The sequence below is a fragment of the Acanthisitta chloris genome, unplaced genomic scaffold (assembly GCF_000695815.1).
Source record: "Acanthisitta chloris isolate BGI_N310 unplaced genomic scaffold, ASM69581v1 scaffold821, whole genome shotgun sequence".
NCBI lineage: Eukaryota > Metazoa > Chordata > Aves > Passeriformes > Acanthisittidae > Acanthisitta > Acanthisitta chloris.
The window spans coordinates 10,112-30,410 of record NW_008656295.1 but is presented as its reverse complement, the minus strand read 5'-3'; the positions used below and the strand labels follow the sequence as shown (position 1 = coordinate 30,410).

Genomic DNA, 20,299 nt, shown 5'->3' with positions numbered 1-20,299 from the left:
AAGGAGGGATTGAAGGAACCAATTTTAAAAATTGGTATTTAAGAAAACAAATGTATTTCACTGTCTGCAGGACAAGTGTACCAAAAAACCAGAAGAATCCCATGCAGACAGAACTTCAACGCTCATCACAACAAAACTCCAAGTGTGTTGATACAGTTGCTCAGCCTTCTCATCTACCTGAGGTAACACATAATGCAGCTAAATTAAGAGACTAACTTTGGACCTGGATCAATGGTTCTCCTTCAAAAATCTGACTTTTAGGGATAAATCCCACTTTTAGTTAGATGAATCGCTTAAAAATAAAGAAAAACCTAGCTTGACTATGCTCTTTAGTATTAATAAACATGCAAACTTACACAGCTCTTCTAGAATTTGTTGTTATTATGCATAGAAGAGACTTGTCAAAGTTATTACTGAGCACTGTTGGACTGTAAAATTGAACAGCTTCATAGAGCTGAATTTTCAGCCAGCAATGATGTCCTGCATCTCTTGACAACAACCTGCCTTTGTTCCCCAGCCTCCTGCCATTAATGTTCTATGCAAATTAAACTAGTCTTCTGAAGAGCAACTGAATAAAGTGTCAATTATTGGCTTGCGGGGTTCCTTTGTTGTTCTGAGTTCCTTGGTGGCTGGGGGTTTCTGGTCACTTTAAGGGGGTTTGGTGGGGTTTGTGGATTGATGATTTTGGTTTGGTTGTTAAGATTTCTGGAACCGTGCCTAGAGCACAGACACTTCTGGAAGCAGATAGAGATATATTGCATATATCCATGACTGGATACTTCTCCTCTTTGGCTGGTTTCTTGTCTGTTTGTAGAACAAAGGAATATATTACACTGGCAGCTGGTAAGGTGAAGAGACTAATCTTCTATGCCCTGCAGACCTGTGTTGCTCTCCTCATACAGACAGGCCTTGATGTGCCTCTTCTTTCACCACAATTAACCCTATCAAAGCTACTATGTAGTAATCCTTTCCCAGACACTAACCAGAATTTCAGCTTGGATGTAGCTAGGATCCAAAACAACTACAAAATATTCCATTTTTAAAAAAAAAAGGCACTTTGGTTATTAAAGTTTGTCTTCAGTGGGAGGATTCTTTTCATGGATTTAATACAATGAACATTTCAGGTTCCAGACTGACTTTGGTGCAATGCCACAAGAAACAGATTTCTGATTCTCACTGGACATTTTGCTGTGCACAATAAAAATATACAGTGTCTAATACAGATGCTCTATAAATACATCCAGAAACTGATCCAACCAAGTTGTCCCTGTTCTAGTGACACCACTGCAGTAATTTGGAATGCATTCTTAGGATATTACGAATGCTTGGCAATACAGATATGATTGTGGCCATGGGCACAATATGAACCGTATTCTCAGGATAGCAGGGGTACCTATCTTTTTCCCCAGCTTGCTATGGAAGACAGACTGTTTCACCTGCTTTTTGTCTTGTTTTGGCAAATGAAAATATGAAAGGGGGTGGAATGAACATTAGAGATCATCTAACCCCAACCCCCTGCCCTGGGCAGGGACACCTCCCACCAGAACAGGCTGATCAAGGCCACATCCAACCTGGCTGTGAACACTGCCAGGGCTGGGGCAGCAACAGCCTCCCTGGGCAACCTGTGCCAGTGTCTCACCACCCTCACAGGAAAAAACTTCTTCCTGATATCTAATCTAAATTTCTCCTTTTTCAATTTATAGCCATTACTCCTTGCCTTATCACTACAGCTCCTAACAAAGAGTGACACAGTGTATTTTGTTACTGGTACAGCCTAATTAACGGACTTTTTAGACATGTCTATAGCTCTATGTAATGTGACTTCAGGCATGTGCTTCCATCACAGAGCTCAAAACTAACTGGCATTTAAAGATATCTTTGAAGTTACAAGGAATCACTAATGCAGAACTGGATTGGTGGTGCAGCTGTTTAAGGAGTCAAATGGCTGAATTCTGGTTTACTTAGAATTTCTCTCCTTCCCCTCAAAGGCTGCAGAGCAGAATTAATTTCAAGATGAGAACCCTGGAAAGAGCATACAACTCCATAAACTCTTCAGAAAAGAAGTAAAAAGCTTCTATAATCACAGAACATATCTGAGCTGTATGGCATGCTCTGTTCTCTCAAGAATTTAATTTATTTGAAGTTCCCTGGCATGTCACAAAGATGTTTGATGGCAAAGACCCAAGAAACTAATTTCCTAAGTGACAAATTTAATTTTAACTCAACCTAGTACTGCTCAGAACTCTCCTACTTCTCTCCATATCCCAAAATAAATATTACCCAACGCTGCTGGAACTTCCCCTCTGCCCTGCAGTGAGCAGACAGTGGCACCTGCTGACTGAGGGTGAACACAACAGCAGCAAAGGAAGACAGAACATTTCCCTTCTGAAGTGCAAACTAACATCCTGAGAACCAAAAAATGCAAAAAGTATTCTTATAAGTATGCTACAACAAAAAGGCAATGTGTATTTTCCTTGCAGTAAAGACAAATAAATAAATAAAAATCCCTCCAAATAGATAGTGAAGGACAAGTGGCAAGATTAGTTTCTGGTTTTACCGTAAGACAACTGTGAATTACTTTCTTTTATTTAAATGAAAACCAAAGTCTCTGGTCATTTTTTTCCTATTGATTTTCCTGCACTCTCAAATGACCCTAAATACATAGAGACATTAAATCAAAAGAGTCACATTAAAAATTACAGGCTACATGCAAAATTAAAAGCATCACAACCTTTAAGGATTTACCTTTCTTAGTTTTATAGCTTCTTCTACTCTTACTAAAAAAAAAAATTTCATCCACCCTCACACTCCCCTCATTACCTTGAAATACTCTTTTCTAATTTGTTTACTTCTCCTCCTTTCTTCATTCTGCCAGATCACTGGCTGTGTTTCTGGCCAATGCTGCTCATCCACGGAATCCTTCTGGTTTTCCAGTGGCTAGAAGGTTTAGAAATATTTTTACGTAAAAGGTAAATACACCTCCGATGTATAAGAACCACACCAATTAATTGTTTGCCTCTCTCAATCTAGCTTTAGGACCTGAAAGTGTTACCAGTCTTAATGGTAACACCAGTAGAAATCACTTATTTCTTTTCAAATTCTAAAACATATTTCATAGAAGAAAAATAAGCTATTAAGTAATTCTTCAGAAAATAACACCCTTTTCTCGCACTGAGTCTAATTTTTGCAGGTAGGTTAGGAAGCCACCTGAGGTTGTCAAAAATCACTTCAAATTACCAGTTTCAAGGGTGGTTAGGCACTTGTGTATCTAATTTCTCAATCTGACCACGCAGTGCACACGGAAAGGATGGCTACAAGACAACTAAGGTATTTGTCTGCTGTTCCTAAAGCTAAACTAGATTGACACTTAAAATAATAATGAATACATATGACTGTCTACTTTATGAAAACTGGAAGCAACCTGAAGGGACTAAATGGCTATAACAACATTTCCAACTGTTTCTTCTAATTAGAATATAAAGGCATTTAAAGCAATTGCAAGTAAGTGATAGATTAAAATCTAATATAATAAAAAAGTACTCCCTGCAGTTTAATTTCAACTTGATCATATCATGCCATTCTCATTGAGGTCTGGAGAATCACTGGCCTACAAAATTCAACCCATTTAAAAGTTACATCAAACCCTGAAACATTATGGTGAGGCAATATAGGGAAACAAATACTAAACCCAAGGAAGTAAAACTTATGTCTCATTAGTTTCAAGACCTTAAAGCTAGTACCATTTGCTATTTAAAAGGTCTCCATTACATACAAGTCAAATTACCCTCACACACAAGTTCTTCATAGGTTTGATATTTTCCACCACAAATACTCTACTTCCCATAACTACGTGTGTAAGATACCATACGAATGCAGTAAAGGTTTTTGCCATAAAGGCAAAACCAAGAAAACAAATCAAAAATCACTGAAATATAAAGCCACCACATTTATATGTGAATATTACCATTTGAATTTGAGTATTTACCTGCCAGCTGTATGGCGACACTGGGGAATTCCCTTCATTTGTGGAGACACTAAAAATTAAGATGAGAGGCATTAGGAAATGCACTACTTTTTGTGTACTTTCAAACCAAGTTACTTTAAATTATCAAAAAATGAACACTTAAAAAGTAGCTTCTCTGCAGCGCTACAGTATTTTTTGGCTACCTGTATAAAGACGTCACGATGTGGCTTAAAAATAACCACTTGACAGAAACATCAAGTCATATTTTACTCTCCTTCACTATAAGTTGACAATAAGCCTTTCACATTACAGTACAAAGCTTCTTCTTAAGCATGTTGATCTTTAGGGATTACTAATGCACCTTCATTGTTTTATTTCTCAAAGCCACCAGTGACACACTTTGTTCAAAGCTGCCAAAAGACCTATTCTTAAATGTTTGGAAGCTTCACATGTTTCATTTCACTGTTAGCTCTACATGATAAAGTAAAAGTTTGTACTAATAAAGTAGGGAAAAACATTTTCAAATGGGACAGTGCTACAGCAGAATCTCAAAAAAACACACTTTGGAATATGGAATTGCTTCTTCTTGGGAAAATAAAAATGCGTAGATATAATACCTTCAAATTATTCTTCTAAATCTTTCTGTGAAATTCACTTCTATCATCCTACCAAGCAACCATGTCATTCCCATTCTGTCAGCTGGCTTAGAAACTGGGCAGGACACAGAAGGGCAAACATCTGGGGATTGAATGCAAGCAGGGCATAACACAAGGAGCAATTATAATGTATCCTAAAGGGAAAAGCAATTGCCACTTATTTTCTGCTACTCTGTTCCTTTTTCCTTTCTGTTTGCCCTAACCCATTAATGCTACTTTTAAAGCTGACGGCCATTGAAACTTTGCCTGCATCATATCCAATGGCTTGATAAGCAGTTCAGTTGGAATTGCACCAACTGTTGGAATAAATGATAGTTTTGCTGTTGATAAATATTTACGAACTATGATATGTTGTATAAGTGTGAATACTTGAGAGAGATGACAGTTCCTAGTCTCTTTCCATGTTTCCTACACAGTGTGTGATTTGGGTTCCCATACAGCAGTGCAATAAAACAGTAGCCTGTAGCATTTACCTTACCTCATGTGCACAACACAAAATTAAGGGGATGACTGGGATTTTTTGGTGGTTATTTTGGTTTTAAGTCTCAGAACTCTTTGCTTCATTAACCAGGAAAAAGCAAATTGCACCTTTCCTGGATTACTCTATGATAAAAAGACCTAACATAGCCGTACACTTCTCAAAATAGGTGACTGCATGACTCTATGATAAAAAGACCTAACATAGCTGTACACTTCTCACAATAGGTGACAGCATCTCAAAAAGAAGAAGCTGTATGTTAAGTAAGCAAGGACTGGAAAGTTCCGAAGAACATGAGTCATATAATCACAGGACACGTGTGCAAACAGCTCTTGAAAACCACAGGTACCAGTGAGGGAGAAAATAGCTAAAATAGGATGTATCACACTGAAGGATCTATACTGTACAAGATGCTTTCTGGATGAAAACTCAACTGCAGAGAGCTGCTGCCACCCCAGTACTCTACAGCAGCACCACCAGCAGTTACAGCTTTTGTCTCCAAGTTTCGCAGCCAAAGGGGGTCTGGACACAAGCAGACACAGGTTCTTTGGAAGGCAGAGATTTTAGGAGACTATGAGGCTTGTAAAAATCACCATAGCCACCTTTTGAATGGGGTTCTCATTAGGAGGCTGCCAGTCAGCAGCTTAAAAACTGAAATAGATAATTTCTTGACCAAATTGATTAAAAGAACTCACCTAGCATTCTTTAGGGAGGAAAATAGGAAGCTGTGATTTCCCAGTTTCCTAAAGACAAGGCTTTGGGTATTTTTGTTTGTTGATGGTTAGTGGAAGGGTTGGTTTTATGTGGCTTTTGTATTGGTTTGGGTTTTTTTAAAATTGAAAGAAAAAGCATAAAAGTGCAGCTCCCACAGGCAACTGATTCCTCACTGACACATGCTCCACAAACAATAAAGGTTTTGCAGGCTGAACTCTGAGCAACACTTCGACAGCTCTAAAGAGCACAAAAGCACTGCCAAGGAGGAACATTTAGATGTCTAGGCACAGCTCCAGTGCCATCTTGTGTAACACAGGGTCTAACACAGCTATGTCACTGGTGGGAGCAGATACAACTGCACTGGAACTGCATGTCTAGGACATAAATGAAGGCCTATCTTTAGGTACTTGAACTTTTCCATAATCAGCAGCATAATCAGACCTACAGCTGGGTTCCTGGTTGAGACCACCTTTTCTAAAGAGTCAAAAGAACAGATTTTCTTTCAATCTGAAAGAAATAAGCTCAAGAATAATTATTCTTGTGGCCTGAATTTCATCCTAGCTAAAAAGATGACAGAAGATGGCAGTAGCAACACAATAAAGATACAAATTAAATTAATAAACTACTGAAAGCTGTGATACACTGAAGTATATCAATACCATTTTTCAGACTCCATTGGCTGCTTTGGCCTGTTCCTTGTGTTTACTGAAACTGAATGATTGAGAAGCCTAGAAAGAAAAAAATACATATTTAAAACATTTTTGTACAATATGTTACTTACACTGCATAACATTTCCTGTGAATAAAAGTTTTGAACATTAAGAGACATCTTCCATAAAACTAACATATGTGTGTACACACATGAAATCCAAGCCCAATCCTGCTTTGATTTAAATCAATATTGTCTCCAGCACTTGAACTATTTCAAGTTCTGAATTTTAAGGAAGCAAAATTCAATGATAATTCAAAGCAAGATGAACTCTCCTCTTATTTTCCCCCCTAAATACTATTTCCACTGTGTAAAGTTATAGTGCCCTTGACCCAAAAGACCCTACTGCTCACTAAAAGCAGAAGACAAAAGAGTCAACCCGAAGCAGACCAGAAAGGCTACACAGACTGAGCACAGCAAAGTCAGTCAGTAGGAGCAGGTGAGAAGATAACTGAGAAGAAACACTGCAAGTGCAAAGGAAACACAGGGAAAAAGGAGAGGTGGAAAAATCGAGAAACACGAGCTAAGAACTCAACCAAAAGTCTAATGCAGAAGTGAACCAATGGAAATTGTATTTTTCTAAACAGTAAACAGGCAAGAAAACTCGAAAATTGGAGACTCAGAAATGGTTTTTCATCTGGAACAAACACTACACATGCACACAGGAAGATGATATGAGCTATTATGGATGCTTCAAGTGCTAAAAATAAAGCAGTCAGCAACACTTAAAGGTTTGCAAGGAAGTGTCATGGTCAACAGTGACTTGAAGCAAACGTTCAGAATTCTTGCAGGTAGGAATACTGCACTTGAACACTGACATCATGTGCAGGGCTGTGATCAAAGGATATTTATATAGAATTATATAGAGAACTAGAATGCAATAATAATCAGAGAGAATAAGAACAAAGCCAACTATTCAATGGAAGTAGAAAAACAACAGGCACCTTTTTATCGTTCATTACCATTCCATAGGGCACTTACAGCCACTAACTGGAAATGATTGATGATTTTCCAATCAAACCTCTCCGATTATTGGGCTAACTTTGAGCTCCCTAATCTCATTTGCAGGTTAAATCTCTCATTGTGTGACCCTCAATTTAATGGGATTATGAGAATCTAAACCTGTAAAGCAAGTCTGCTGCATTCCATCTGCAGCATCTGTTTTGTCTTCAGAAACTTAGTTTTGAGGATGCACTGCAGAATTAAATTATTTCAGGCTCTAGCATGAAGATGTTACAAAAAATAATATTCAGAGCAAAGGTTATCAAAGCAGAATAGAAACATCTATTCTAAAGCCATGAATTTTTAGAGAAAATGCCTATTAAAACCAGTTTTATGTCTTCAGCTGAAAGCCATGAGAACTTCAGACTTTAAATTTGAAAAAAAAAAGAAATTTGACTCAATTTGATGCAACATTTACACCAAAACTGACTGACTAACAAAGGCCATTCCTTTTTTCAACTCATTATATGAAATGTAAGGAAAGACTATTCAAGCTAATTCAAATATATCCACACTTTTTAGCTACACCATTTCTAAGCAAATAAATCATTAATACTTGAGTTTATTATGAACTAGGTTTATTACAAAGAATAATTTTAGACTTTCTAAACCAAAGCCAATAATCTTTGAAACTTCCTGCTTAAAAACCTCAGAATATTGATGGGGAAGTAACATCGTATGTGACGTTACTAGCACAGTCAGAGAAATCTCAGTTTCCTGTTCAATAATGAACTTGAAAGCTTTTACTTAAAGCAACTAGTGAAGAAAACGAATGTTCACTTACTAAATTGTGGACAATTGGCAAAATAATTTGTTCAGCTGGAAGAGGGGGGGAGGAATCACTGCAGGCATTTAAATACTGTCCTCCAGGAAATACAATGCAAAACTGAGCACGTAAAATGAAAGTACAAGTAGGTCATGTTCAGAAGTTGTACTCAAGTGTAGTGTTGATGGGGCAAAGATCTCAGCAACCACTGTCACCTAGACTACAACTCATTAAATCCAAAACTTTTATTATACAGATCAATTATCAAGCCAAATCCTGATAGGCACAGTGACTGACTAAACAAGGACTTGCCTAAGACACCTGTGTTAGTCCTGCTGTTAATTTCCTACTTAGGATTCCTACAAACCATGCAGATCCTGTTGTTACAGAAGCAGCACTCAAACTAATCCTCTGAAAGGGTTCTAAATCTCACACAAATTAGTCTAAATTACTCACCAGCACATCCAGTGACAGATATTTATACATGTATTAAACACAAAGCCAACACTGTGACACATTTTACTAGTTCTATATTATGCAAATGCAACATCCGCTCCAAAGTTCTGAGCATGTAAGAAAGGTCATGGCAAGAGTGATTAGGATGCTGGAAAGTATTTTCTGAAGTTTGAGAATTTCAAAAGTGGAATCTCTTAGCAGTCACTTCTGCTTTCCTATTTAGAGCAAACATAACACCAGGATTAAGGGAAACAAATGAAGCAAATGATGGCAATGTTATCTGAGGTTAGCTATCTTCCACTTTAACCGAAAAATACTACCTAGAATCTATAAAGTGCATGAAGACACTAGAAATCTTATATAGTGAGACAAAAATGATTTATTTTCAACTCATCAGAAGCAGTCTGTCCTCACATCCAACTCTGCTTTGTGATGTAAGCTCTGCTCTTCAGGATTGAGACAGCTTTAAGAAGTCACTGCTGTCAGGTAAGAACCCAGACTTCATTTTGGTGCAAACTCCAACAGGCTCATTTGCTGCCAATGACAATTATTTAACCTAAGCTACACTACTTTATTGGGAAAAAGACAAGGAATATCCAGACTAAGTTACAGAGTTTCAACTGATAAGGTAACAAAGTCTGAAATGTCTTCATTCTGGATTTCATGTTACAGGTGAAGTTTGTGCACCTGCAAATGCTTTCCCCCACGGCTGTCAAATGCAAACCAAATGATCACTGCTCATGCTAACTTGAAAATGATCACTTTCAACCCAAGATATCAAACAAACAAAATGAAACCCCCAAACACTTTTGCCTGAAGTTCTATATTTCAGGTATTTTTTTAAACATCTAAGCTTTTAGGTTTGGACTCAGAGTGTTTTTGCAGTTACCTAATTAATTACTTCTCTTAAACAGTATTTTATCCTAAAGAACCAAAAAGGCATTGCAAACTCTTTTTGATAACAAAACATCTCGGGCTCACTTAGCCAATGCCTTCAGTCTGTTTTTGTTCAAGAAATGGCCAAAACTGTTGCTTTTGTGCACATTTTAGCTTGGAAATCTGAGGCTCTACAAACACTCTATACCTTGATGCACGTCCTGCAGCCCTTGTCCTCTGGAAGAGTTTTTCACTGAATGAAGTTCTATAGCTTAATGGCCTTCGTCTGTGTTCACATTTCATGGACACCAAAGCCAAAGACGGAAGGAGGAAGCAGGATAGGTTGATGGGAGAGGACAGGGAAGTCATTAGCATAGCAAGCACAAAGAAAGAAGACTGCATAATATTACAAAAGCACACACTGAACAAACAGAAATAGGATTTGTAAGGAATTATTTCATGATGCTTAGCTTTGCTGTGGATTCTGTTTACTGATCGAACATATTTTCCACAAAGACACAGAAATATCTTCACTAAATTCTAAATATTATTCTTATTGCTGATGAAAAACCCATGGATTCAAAAGCAGGGCAACCTTTGACATCAGAGGTGATTTTGCCCTTGTGTACTTAAAGATATATAACCAATCTTGAAAATATAAATGCTAAACTAAGAAGTAAAATTTAACAGCTAGTAAGATTTGCATATGTCTGCACCACTCAGGACAAGGCAGAACCATTAGCAACATCACTGCATTAAGGTACTACAACATGAGTAAACTTGACACTGCAGTACTTCAGAAGAGGAGTGGCTTGGGGTTTCAAACAATTAGGGAACCATACTTAACAAAACAAGACCCGCACGCAACATAAATAACCATCATATAAAAACCTAACATAAGAAAAACACACTCATTCTCTCTTATGTGATAAATTAATATGAAAAGATTTAGCAACCTTGCTCTTATTTGCAAGACTTTCGGTAATATATTAGCATGACGATTTCATTCTTATTTTTCCCTTCTCAATGTGAAAAACCAATTGTTGAATGCAAGGCATGGGGTACAAGTAAAACCTACTTTATCTTTTACACACACACACACACACACACACTACTGTTACTATATTTACCTAATTATTAACTGTGACTATATTTATCTAATATAAAATGCTGGTGAATTTTTAAAGCCCTGCAATTCATAGTATGAGGAGATCAGTTTCTCTGAGGGCTTCATGTGGATTTCAACTATTTTCAAAGAAAACAGGCAGTGCAGAACCTCATAATTATACAGAAATTCAAAAGAAACAAAAGTAGCATTTAAGCTGGTATGAAGTTAAATCCATTACTGTCATATCATGAATGACTGTTAGAACTATTTTAGTTAATGAACTACTATTAACTACAACTTTTACCTCTCAGAACAGAGCTTACCCTCAAAATACCTCACAGCATATGCCTGCCTGGTAAAGGAACCACACAGAACACTGTTTCAACCCTACCCTGTCCACATCCAATGGAACTCCAAGTATTCCTTCCTGTTCTTCATTTTCTAGTTAACTTATTTTATTACATTTCTTTAATCTGCCACTTGTTCTACAGCTCCTTTTCAAGAATCCTTGTTGAAATGTCCAACATGAAGCAGAGAAAGGCAGTTTGGATATTTATAATCCATACATACTGGCATTTGACAGAATAATGTTTGAACAAATCTCCCCTTCTGTCCGTGGGATAATTATAACTCTCATCAAATGGAGGAAGTACCATCTAAGTTAGCTTATATTTGAATAAAAATAAGCAGTCACAAACTGTTTGCAGGTTCTGAAATTCATACAGACTCAGAGAAGTTACTTTAACGTGTTATCCATGATGCACTTACATGAGCATTAACCAGGCCTACTTGAGAAGTAGCTTTAAAGGAAAAAAAAAAGGATAAAAAGTCTAAAAAAGTTAACATATACCAATTCAGGAAATCGAGAGACTCTTACATTCACCTCTTCCTCTCCGTAGGTTTATAGACAGCAATTTTATTAAAAGAAACACAGGACAGGTATCTTGACAGAGTCTGATATCAGTGTTTGACATCTGGACAAAACTGTTCTCAAAACGAGATGACAAGAGCTTTTGGGTAGAAGAGAGGCTAATGAATAAATTAACTGCAACACAAGTTATCTTAACTAACTGCACAATACCTGTGTTTTTGTTCTTGCTGCAGCAACTGAGCTGCTATTTTTCTCAAGTCAGTCACTTCTTTGAGTTCATCATCATCTTCAGCCAGCAGCTGCTCTTTCTGAAGCCTGAGAAATTAAACATTAGTGACCTGCCTGACTTCAGGAAAGCAAGACAGAAATGGCTCATTATTGGACAAGAACTAGGCAGTGCTCCCCATAAGCTTATTTTCTGTCCAAGGGTAGTCAGAGTTCAACACATTTCTTTCCTCCACATGCAAAGAGCTTAAAAGAAAACCACTCTCACCCCTGCCACCACTAGTAAAACCTACCCCAAAATCATCAAGATTTACCTTTTTTCATCCCCCCAGTCTTCATTCTGTTCAATTTTCTGGGACTTCTCAGGATGTTTTCCCCGTTCCTTATACAGAAGGAAACAAACATCTTAGAAACTGTTCAACAAGTTTGATTTACTTTTTTAAATTCAAGACTCTCTTGTCAGTCTGTGGTACCTTGACATAGGACAGCAATGGGCCACTCTGCACATCTCCCTGCTCAGGAGGAGCTCCCTCATCAGCATTCGGGTCAATGTAGTCATATGCCTCCTGGTCTAGGGAGGATTTATGAAGAACCGAAAAGGTATTAAACAACAATATCTTGACCAAGTGTTACTCCTGAGAAAGTTAAGTGCTCATGAAACATCAGATAAAGATAAAACATAGCAATTGCATCTCCTTAAGCTAGAAACAATCTTATTTTTTTCTTTCTCTCTGGCGTTATTTGACATTATTACACTGTTTTCTAAAAATACAATGCCAACATGATCAGATCATTTTGTGCATTTTTCTGACCTAAACTAAGCACCTCTTATCCAAACTAACATATACACAACAGGTATTACCTTTCTGTGGATCAAGTTTACTTCCCATGACATGATTGTCATTCTTTAATGTCTGTTCCCTTGTTGATTCCGATATCTGGGAGTGAAGGCTGATTGTATCATCATCAGATGGCTGCAAAGACACTCACAGTTAGTACAGGACTGACATGGCAATTAGATTATTGTATGATTTGCTAAGAACTCACAATTCTGGTGCAACTAACACTATCATGAGGGATGGCTCCCAGGAGAGAGGAAAGAAGAGCTTTTAGTGACTGGGAAGGGAGTTTAAGAGAATCATAGTTTCAGGAGAGACAGTACATTATATATAGTATAATTAAGTATATACTCACAGTTCAGTACACAACACTGAAAGACAGTACTTTGTTCCAAGAGGCCCAGTCCAACCCCAGGCAATGGACTATGAAAACTGCACTTAGGTACTTTCTTGCCTAAAGCCTCTGACTCTTGTTGGACCACTGAAGAAAACAATTATCACTTCTAACAATCTGAGATTTTCTTGAAAAACATCAAGTGATACTCATTTTCCTACAGTTTTTCCACTAACAATCACTCTGCGTTTGCAGTAATTGAGTTTCACAAAAACTTTTGTTCTCCACTATTCAGCTTTGACATCAGTTATTAATAACAGCTCCTTAATGAAGAGTTCTACAAATACAGAGTTAACTTGAAAGGGTTTTTTCCTTGTTTTAAGCCTAACAGATCCTTCAGAAGGTAATTCAAATCTAAACAATGAGGATTACTAACATGTACAACACTCAAGTTTAGTCCTAATAAACTTCAGTTATCTTCAGTACATTTATTTCATTAATAAGAAAAGAAAGTCTCAAATAACTTTTGTTCTTTGTGTAGAAAATGGTGATTCATTTCACACACTAAAAGATCCAAACAATTCTTTAGGTGAGGAGCCAGTTTTCAAATGTTTGAAATTTGGACTGGAATCAAACCTAACCAGAGAAGTTAAGGAAATACATAAATACTAGCAAATAATTTGTGTCCGATACTGACAGTCCAATGCTCTAAACTCAACAGTGCAGATACTCAGGAGAACAGGAAATTCAACTTACTCAGGTATTTCTCAAATGATACAAAGCACAAAGGAAAGTTCTAAAAACCAGAAATTACAAATGCAGCAGTGAAAAATACTCACTTCTGTGGTGGACAACCTTTTATCCCCATTATCACTTCCAATGCCAGAGTCTGGTCCATGGTTTTTATTGGGATAAAAGTCCTCCATGCTACATTAAGAGAAACAGCACACAAAAAAACCCATATAAGAATGCAAGAATCAGTAGTTTCATTTCTCTAAAAGAAAAGAAACATCCTTTTCAAAACATGTTCTCTCTACTCATTTGCAGTTGCTGATACAGAATTTCTGCACAATGTCCCATGTGTAGAAAGCAAATTCTTCACCTCTTACATAAGTTGTGCAACGAAAGAGTATCACAGCAAAGTTCAAGTAGGTATGATCAATCCTGGTATTCTTTGTATCTTAGCAACTTTAGATTGTTCTATTTCATTCACAAATAAAAGTTTCCTCCACTAAACCCCAATTCCCTGAATTCTATTTGTAGACCTGGTTTCCTACTACTAACAAATATACATTCACCTGATACTGTCATATATAATGGTTTAGTCGTTATGTAGTATTATAATGGTTTATAACTCTGCCTGAATATCCATGAAATACTTCCTCCTTTCAAAGACAAAATCCCATGTGCTGAAGTACACAAGTACTCCTTTGTAAGACATTTTACTTGTAGGCCTTAAGTTTAACAGAGGCATTTCAGGAGCAGCTATGACTGAGGTTTTAAGGAGCAATTAGCAGCTATCTATGACCACTGTGGACTAATTCCCTATGGCATAGTTGACAGAGACCAAACCCATGGACTGAATCTGATAGTTTAGACTGGTTTGTTCATAACTTTCATTTTTCTTCAGCCTTGAACAGAGAGACACATGACATGAGAGTATTGTTCCCTATGTTATCCAATGGCAAACCAACTGATTGTAAATACAGATGCATTCCCATTTAATTATTCAGGAGGTTCTCAGTACAAAAGTACAACAAAATACTCTGCACATTTTGACCTCAACTAAATCTAATTTAAAAAAAAAAAAAAACACAGTGAAATACAGTGGGGTTTAAGTTCGTTTCCCTCAATCCATATGTGGGAGACACTTTCCATCCAACATACTAACATGGCATTTACGGTAACTTCTCATCTACTGTTCTGTTTAGGAAATAAACAGCTGAGATTTTCAATAAATAAATTTCAACTTCGGGCTTTTAAACATCTTTGTTCTGATTTCTAAATCTTTAGTGAGTACAATTAGCGTTTTTCATAGCAACTCAGATGAGCCAATGAGGCCTCCAGGAACAGAAAATAGACACTATGACTCCTAAATAAAGTACTGCAGTGACAGCTGTTATCTGCAATAAAGAGACCACTTAATAACAAATGCCAAAGTAAAATAAAACAAACCCCTCACCACTTACCTGTCTGTGAGTGGCTGGGAGGGGATTCTTTTCCCTAATGACGGAAGATCCAAGGAATCTGGTTTTTTATCTATTCTGAGGCAGGCCTGGATGCTGAGGAATTTAAATATATGTACTTTACCCTTTAAACAGATCTGTTGGGAAACAAGTGAACAAAAAACATCTTAACTACACAGCATGTCTGGAAAATACACTCCAAGAGATACTTTCCACACTCTGTTTGTGCCCACAGCTTATCACTAGGAGAAATATAGCTAAAAAAATGAGAACTTGATTGATATAACTCAGAGCAGCTTCCTCTAAGTTCCTAATGCAATTTGGGTACTAGAGTGCTTTAATACTAACCTGTGCTGGTGGTATCTGCATTGGGTTGTTATCCAAAAGTATAACTTGTAAGTGACGCAACTTTCTGTAACAAATGGGAATTTCTGTGATTTTATTACAGGAAAAATCCAGTTTTACCAAGGGAAGGTCTCCTAATTCTGTGTTTGGGGAAATAAACAAAGAAAAGAATCAGTTATCTTCTTAACACCTTACCTAATTTACCTCCATCAATGAAAAGAAGATGAGGAGCTTACCATCTGGCAACATATGGAGATTATTTCTTCTTATGTTCAATTCTCTAAGTGACTGCAATTTTCCTATCTGCTGGGGAAGAACCTGAAGTTCATTACAGCTAATATCCTAGGAAAGACAGAATGAATAAATCAAAAGAACACCTTAAATGAAATTACACAAAAGAATACTATCAAAACCCCTATAAAGCATAGTAGTAAATGAAAATAAATCCCAGCTCCCTTGGATGTTCCACAGAGAAGATGCACCATAACAGATCTCACTGTTTCTTCCCTATTTAATGACTGATGTTTCAGAAATTCAATTCAAGACGTTCCATCAGTGAATGGTGAAATACTGGGTTTGAGATGAAAACTGCAGCCTAGGAATCAGGAGTTCCTGCTATAGTTCCCATATCAGTCAAACACTTTTTGTGCTACTGCTGGCAAGTGACATTCTACTCCTCTTTGAAAAATTCCTTTTCCTTAGAAAACCTGGAACCAGCCCATAAAACTCCACATTTACAGAAAGCAGTAGCAGCTGCACCAACTTTTTGGCTACAAGCACCAGAGGGTGGCAAAGCTGCATCAAGTGAACACAGACTACAGCTATTTCTGACACTAATTTAACATTCATTTATGCAGGCCTGACTGATAAAACCATCGCATTGATAAAGACTCTTTCCAGCCATTTTTATTTCTAATTCAATACACTCCTGAGACTAGTTTCCTAGGTTAGATAACAGTGAGATGTATCTGTCTGATGAAAACATGGAAACCAATTTTCAAGGTAAGCTAGGTCAGTAACTAGTAGGCAGGCCTTAAGCCAGATGATTTCAGCCTCCTTCTCCACTACACACTTCTAGAGCATCAGCTTGGGCACTACCCATCTGCTTTTGGCATCCATGGTGTCTGCACACAGCAGGATGTCACAGAAAGCACAGGCTGCTTGGGATACACTGTCCTGGATCTATTGCGAGATCTTTGTCCACATCACCACAGTTGAGATGGGATTCCCTTCCTAAAAGCATCTTTTGAGCACATGGCTTAGTTATCAACCTTTTTTCAAAAAATATGTGTGTATACATCTCTACTTGTTTTTATGTTCTAAACCAACAGATCACAGGTAATTCTCTCTCCTTAATCTGCATTCTCAATTTTACAAGGTTGAGAAATAAGCCTCAAACCCCACAGCTGTAATCCTGACAAACACTCACTTCCTGGAAACAATAGCAGTGATCCCACCTTGAAGTCCTATGACATGGAAGTGAGCACAGAGAACTTCTCAAAGAGTAAACGATACGAGAAAAGCCTCACAAACATTCAGAATAACTCACAGTACTTGTAAGTGAAAATAGAATGTTGATTTATAGCTTAGAAATGAGGTTGTGTTAAAAGACTCTCCAGGGCATACACAGCTGCTGTGGAAACAGGATGAGGGTGCCTTGCAATCACCACAGAAATCATAGATACTAAAAATACTTAGTATTAATTAATTAAATAATTAACTAGATCTAGTGCAAGTCAGTGAATGACTGTGCACAGCTCTCCAAAACACAGAAGCTTAACACAGAGCAATGATCAGAAAATCTTAGAATATGAACAAAGTAAAGGATGACAAAGCACAAAACTCGAATATGTCATGGAATAAAACGATGTTGCACAGACACCTAATCTGGAACATGTTGTATTATTCCATTCACCCCAAAGTAAAGGAACAGCAGAAATGGGGGGGAAGACAACCCACAGCACAAGCCAAGAGTGACTGAAGGGCATAATTTATATCAGAGTACAGAGAGATGAACTCTTCAGCTGGAAAAAAGACTCCTGACAATATGTAAGAAAAATAAATAGAATTATCATTACTGTAAAGAAGGTAAACAGAACAATTCACCATTTTTAACAACACACAAGCAAAAGACTCATATGAAATCATCTGCAATGTGGGTTTTTTTATGAATCCCTTACGCTTTAGTTCACCCAACATCCTGCTCTGTGTTTAACCCCAGTTTTGAAACTACAAAATACTTCACCCATAATTTCAGCTCAAAACCCAATACAGGAAGTGAATTTAATTTTGCAGTTCCATGTTTTAAAAATACTCATTTATAATTTATTATACTGAAAATACACTGCTTAGAAATTTCTTTAGTACAAAAATTCACAATTTTACTTACCAACTCCATTAGATCTCTCAACTTCCCAATTTCTTCTGGAATGGAGACCAGTTTGTTATTACTGACAACCAGAACTTTCAGTGGAAGATCAAACAGGTATTTTGGCAACGTTGACAAAAGATTCCGACTTGCAAGAGAGAAAAAGCGACAAGCAACGCTGGATTATAATCTCCTTTTAAAACCTGACATGGAGTTTGAGGTGCACATTGGAAGACTTTGCTCCTACCACAGAAGACATTCTCCACCTATGACAATTTCATCTACATTTCAGCTATAATATCCAGCATTAATTCCTTAACAGATACAGCCTCAAATGTATGTGTATTTTAGCCCCCAGCTCACTTGATGAAAAGAACATGTACTAGGATAGAATCTAACACTGAAACATAGTGTTTTATGAAAATGAAATCTGTTAGAAGAAATAATGTTTGACTCTTGCTGTTACCTTCAGAAGGATCACCTGATTGTACAATCTACAAGACTAGAACTTTACACAAGGTTATTGCTTCTCCTGTGATGTCATCATGGCTGTCCTGAGCCATCACAAAAAGCCCTTAACACTTACTTATTATTTTGCTGAGCAATAGTCATGGTTTCATAGTTTGATACAGGGTTGGAATGGACCTTAGAGATCATCTAGTCCCAACCCTCTGCCCTGGGCAGGAACACCTCCCAACAGAACAGGCTGATCAAGGCTTTATCCAACCTGGCTTTGGACACTGCCAGGGTTGGGGCAGCCACAGCCTCCCTGGGCAACCTGTGCCAGTGTCTCACCACCCTCACAGGAAAAACCTTCTTCCTAACACCTAATCTAGATTTCCCCTCTTGCAATTTATCCCCATTACTCCTTGTCCTATCACTACAGTTCCTAACAGAGTCCCTCTCCAGCTTCCCCATAGCCCCTTCAGATCCTGGCAGGTTGCTATGAGGTCTCCACATAACCTCCTCTTCTCCAGGCTGAACAGCATCAACCTCCTCAGCCTGTCTCCATAGCAAAGGTGCTCAGTCTTCTTCTCAGCTTTGTGACCTCCTCTGGACCTGCTCCATCAGTTCCATGTCCTTATGTTGGGGACACCAGAACTGTGTGCAGTACTGCAGGTGGAGTCTCGCAAGAGCAGAAGGGCAGAATCACCTCCCTCAACCTGCTGCCCTCATTCCTTTGGATGCAATCCCACAGCCCACATGTTCCTGCACTGCCAACACAGCCCTCAGACATGAGCACAGAACTGAAGACAAAGCAATGTGGCAAGTGATGATCAGAAGATTTGGCTCTTGAAGTAACACGCAACACCTTGTTAGAAGTACAAACCATTTCTGTGAATGAAACACCATCAAAAGAGAAATGGGCTGAGCTGAAGAATGTTAGGACAAATTTCTTTCAGAAAATACTGCAGGTCTTTTTCATATTAATCCTCTTTAGCATTACCACGGAACACATCACTCTTGAATTATCAGTGTAACGACAGATATTTGCGCATTTTGAGACATAGTAGATTTTAGGGTTGTAAATAGCTCTTAACTGAGAAAACTGTTTTGGACTTGATACAGTCAATACAAGAATCAAGGAATATTACAGAAAACAGGGTTGGGAGTGTCTTTTAGATTCTCTCTCCTTCCAGAGCTCATTTCCATCTTCTGTTTTTGTGAGAACAATGTCTTCCAAGTTAAAAAAGAGCAATACAGCAGTGGATGTAAATAATGTGCAAAATGAGCACAGCCTTCTGGCCAGAGCAATTTACCCTCCTGAAAGGAACAAATCTTCACACCCATAGTTTGCAAACACTGTTTGCAGAACGTTGAAGCCGAAGAAAACTTAGCAAACTCAATGACCTGATGAAGGGGAATGGCAACTCCACAATGAGGCAAGTTATATAAAGACCACAAAGAAACGTTACTCACCTAATGTTAAGGTAGGTGAGCATTTGCAGGTTTTTAATAGATTCTGGAATGGATTTGATGCAGTTGTGATATAAATTTAAAGTTTCCAGTGGTGCAAAGAGCCAGACATCAGGAGGAATTTCTGAAAATCTGTTCTTTGAAAGATCTAGAAGAAAACAAAATTAAAAATAAATCCATTTTTAGTCAAAATTTTCCCTGCGATAAGAGGAGATGAAAGTCCCCACTGTTATTCTTGTCATGCTCCTAAAAATTAAGGTGTTGCAAGAAGTGTAAAATAATTCAGTTTTACCAGATGCTACTGCATATAATTAATACACAAAAGAGAATTAAAATACTCAGAGTCTTGCTTGATATGCAATTACAACAGAAAATAGAAGAATGACAGGAATTCAAAAACACATTTCCCACTACATAGTTACATTCACAATGACACTGAATATCAATCATGATTGTCCCTCGTCTAACAAGTCTTTGTTCTGTGC

At 37.6% G+C, this 20,299-nt stretch overlaps 1 protein-coding gene across 1 annotated transcript in view; it reads right to left on the bottom strand.

Annotated features, from left to right (window-relative positions):
* The window catches only part of LRCH2 (leucine-rich repeats and calponin homology (CH) domain containing 2), a gene marked incomplete at its 5' end in the record, with an annotated part of 29,308 nt that extends 9,352 nt beyond the window's left edge, over window positions 1-19,956 (bottom strand). Inside the window, 13 exons of the mRNA XM_009084244.1 lie at window positions 2,821-2,937; window positions 3,986-4,034; window positions 6,472-6,540; window positions 11,811-11,915; window positions 12,140-12,207; window positions 12,299-12,396; window positions 12,688-12,799; window positions 13,838-13,925; window positions 15,188-15,321; window positions 15,533-15,669; window positions 15,766-15,871; window positions 17,919-18,045; window positions 19,818-19,956. Coding sequence (XP_009082492.1) covers window positions 2,821-2,937; window positions 3,986-4,034; window positions 6,472-6,540; window positions 11,811-11,915; window positions 12,140-12,207; window positions 12,299-12,396; window positions 12,688-12,799; window positions 13,838-13,925; window positions 15,188-15,321; window positions 15,533-15,669; window positions 15,766-15,871; window positions 17,919-18,045; window positions 19,818-19,956 — 1,349 coding nt within the window. The remainder of the gene's footprint in view (window positions 1-2,820; window positions 2,938-3,985; window positions 4,035-6,471; window positions 6,541-11,810; window positions 11,916-12,139; window positions 12,208-12,298; window positions 12,397-12,687; window positions 12,800-13,837; window positions 13,926-15,187; window positions 15,322-15,532; window positions 15,670-15,765; window positions 15,872-17,918; window positions 18,046-19,817) is intronic.
* Window positions 19,957-20,299: the final 343 nt, after the last annotated feature.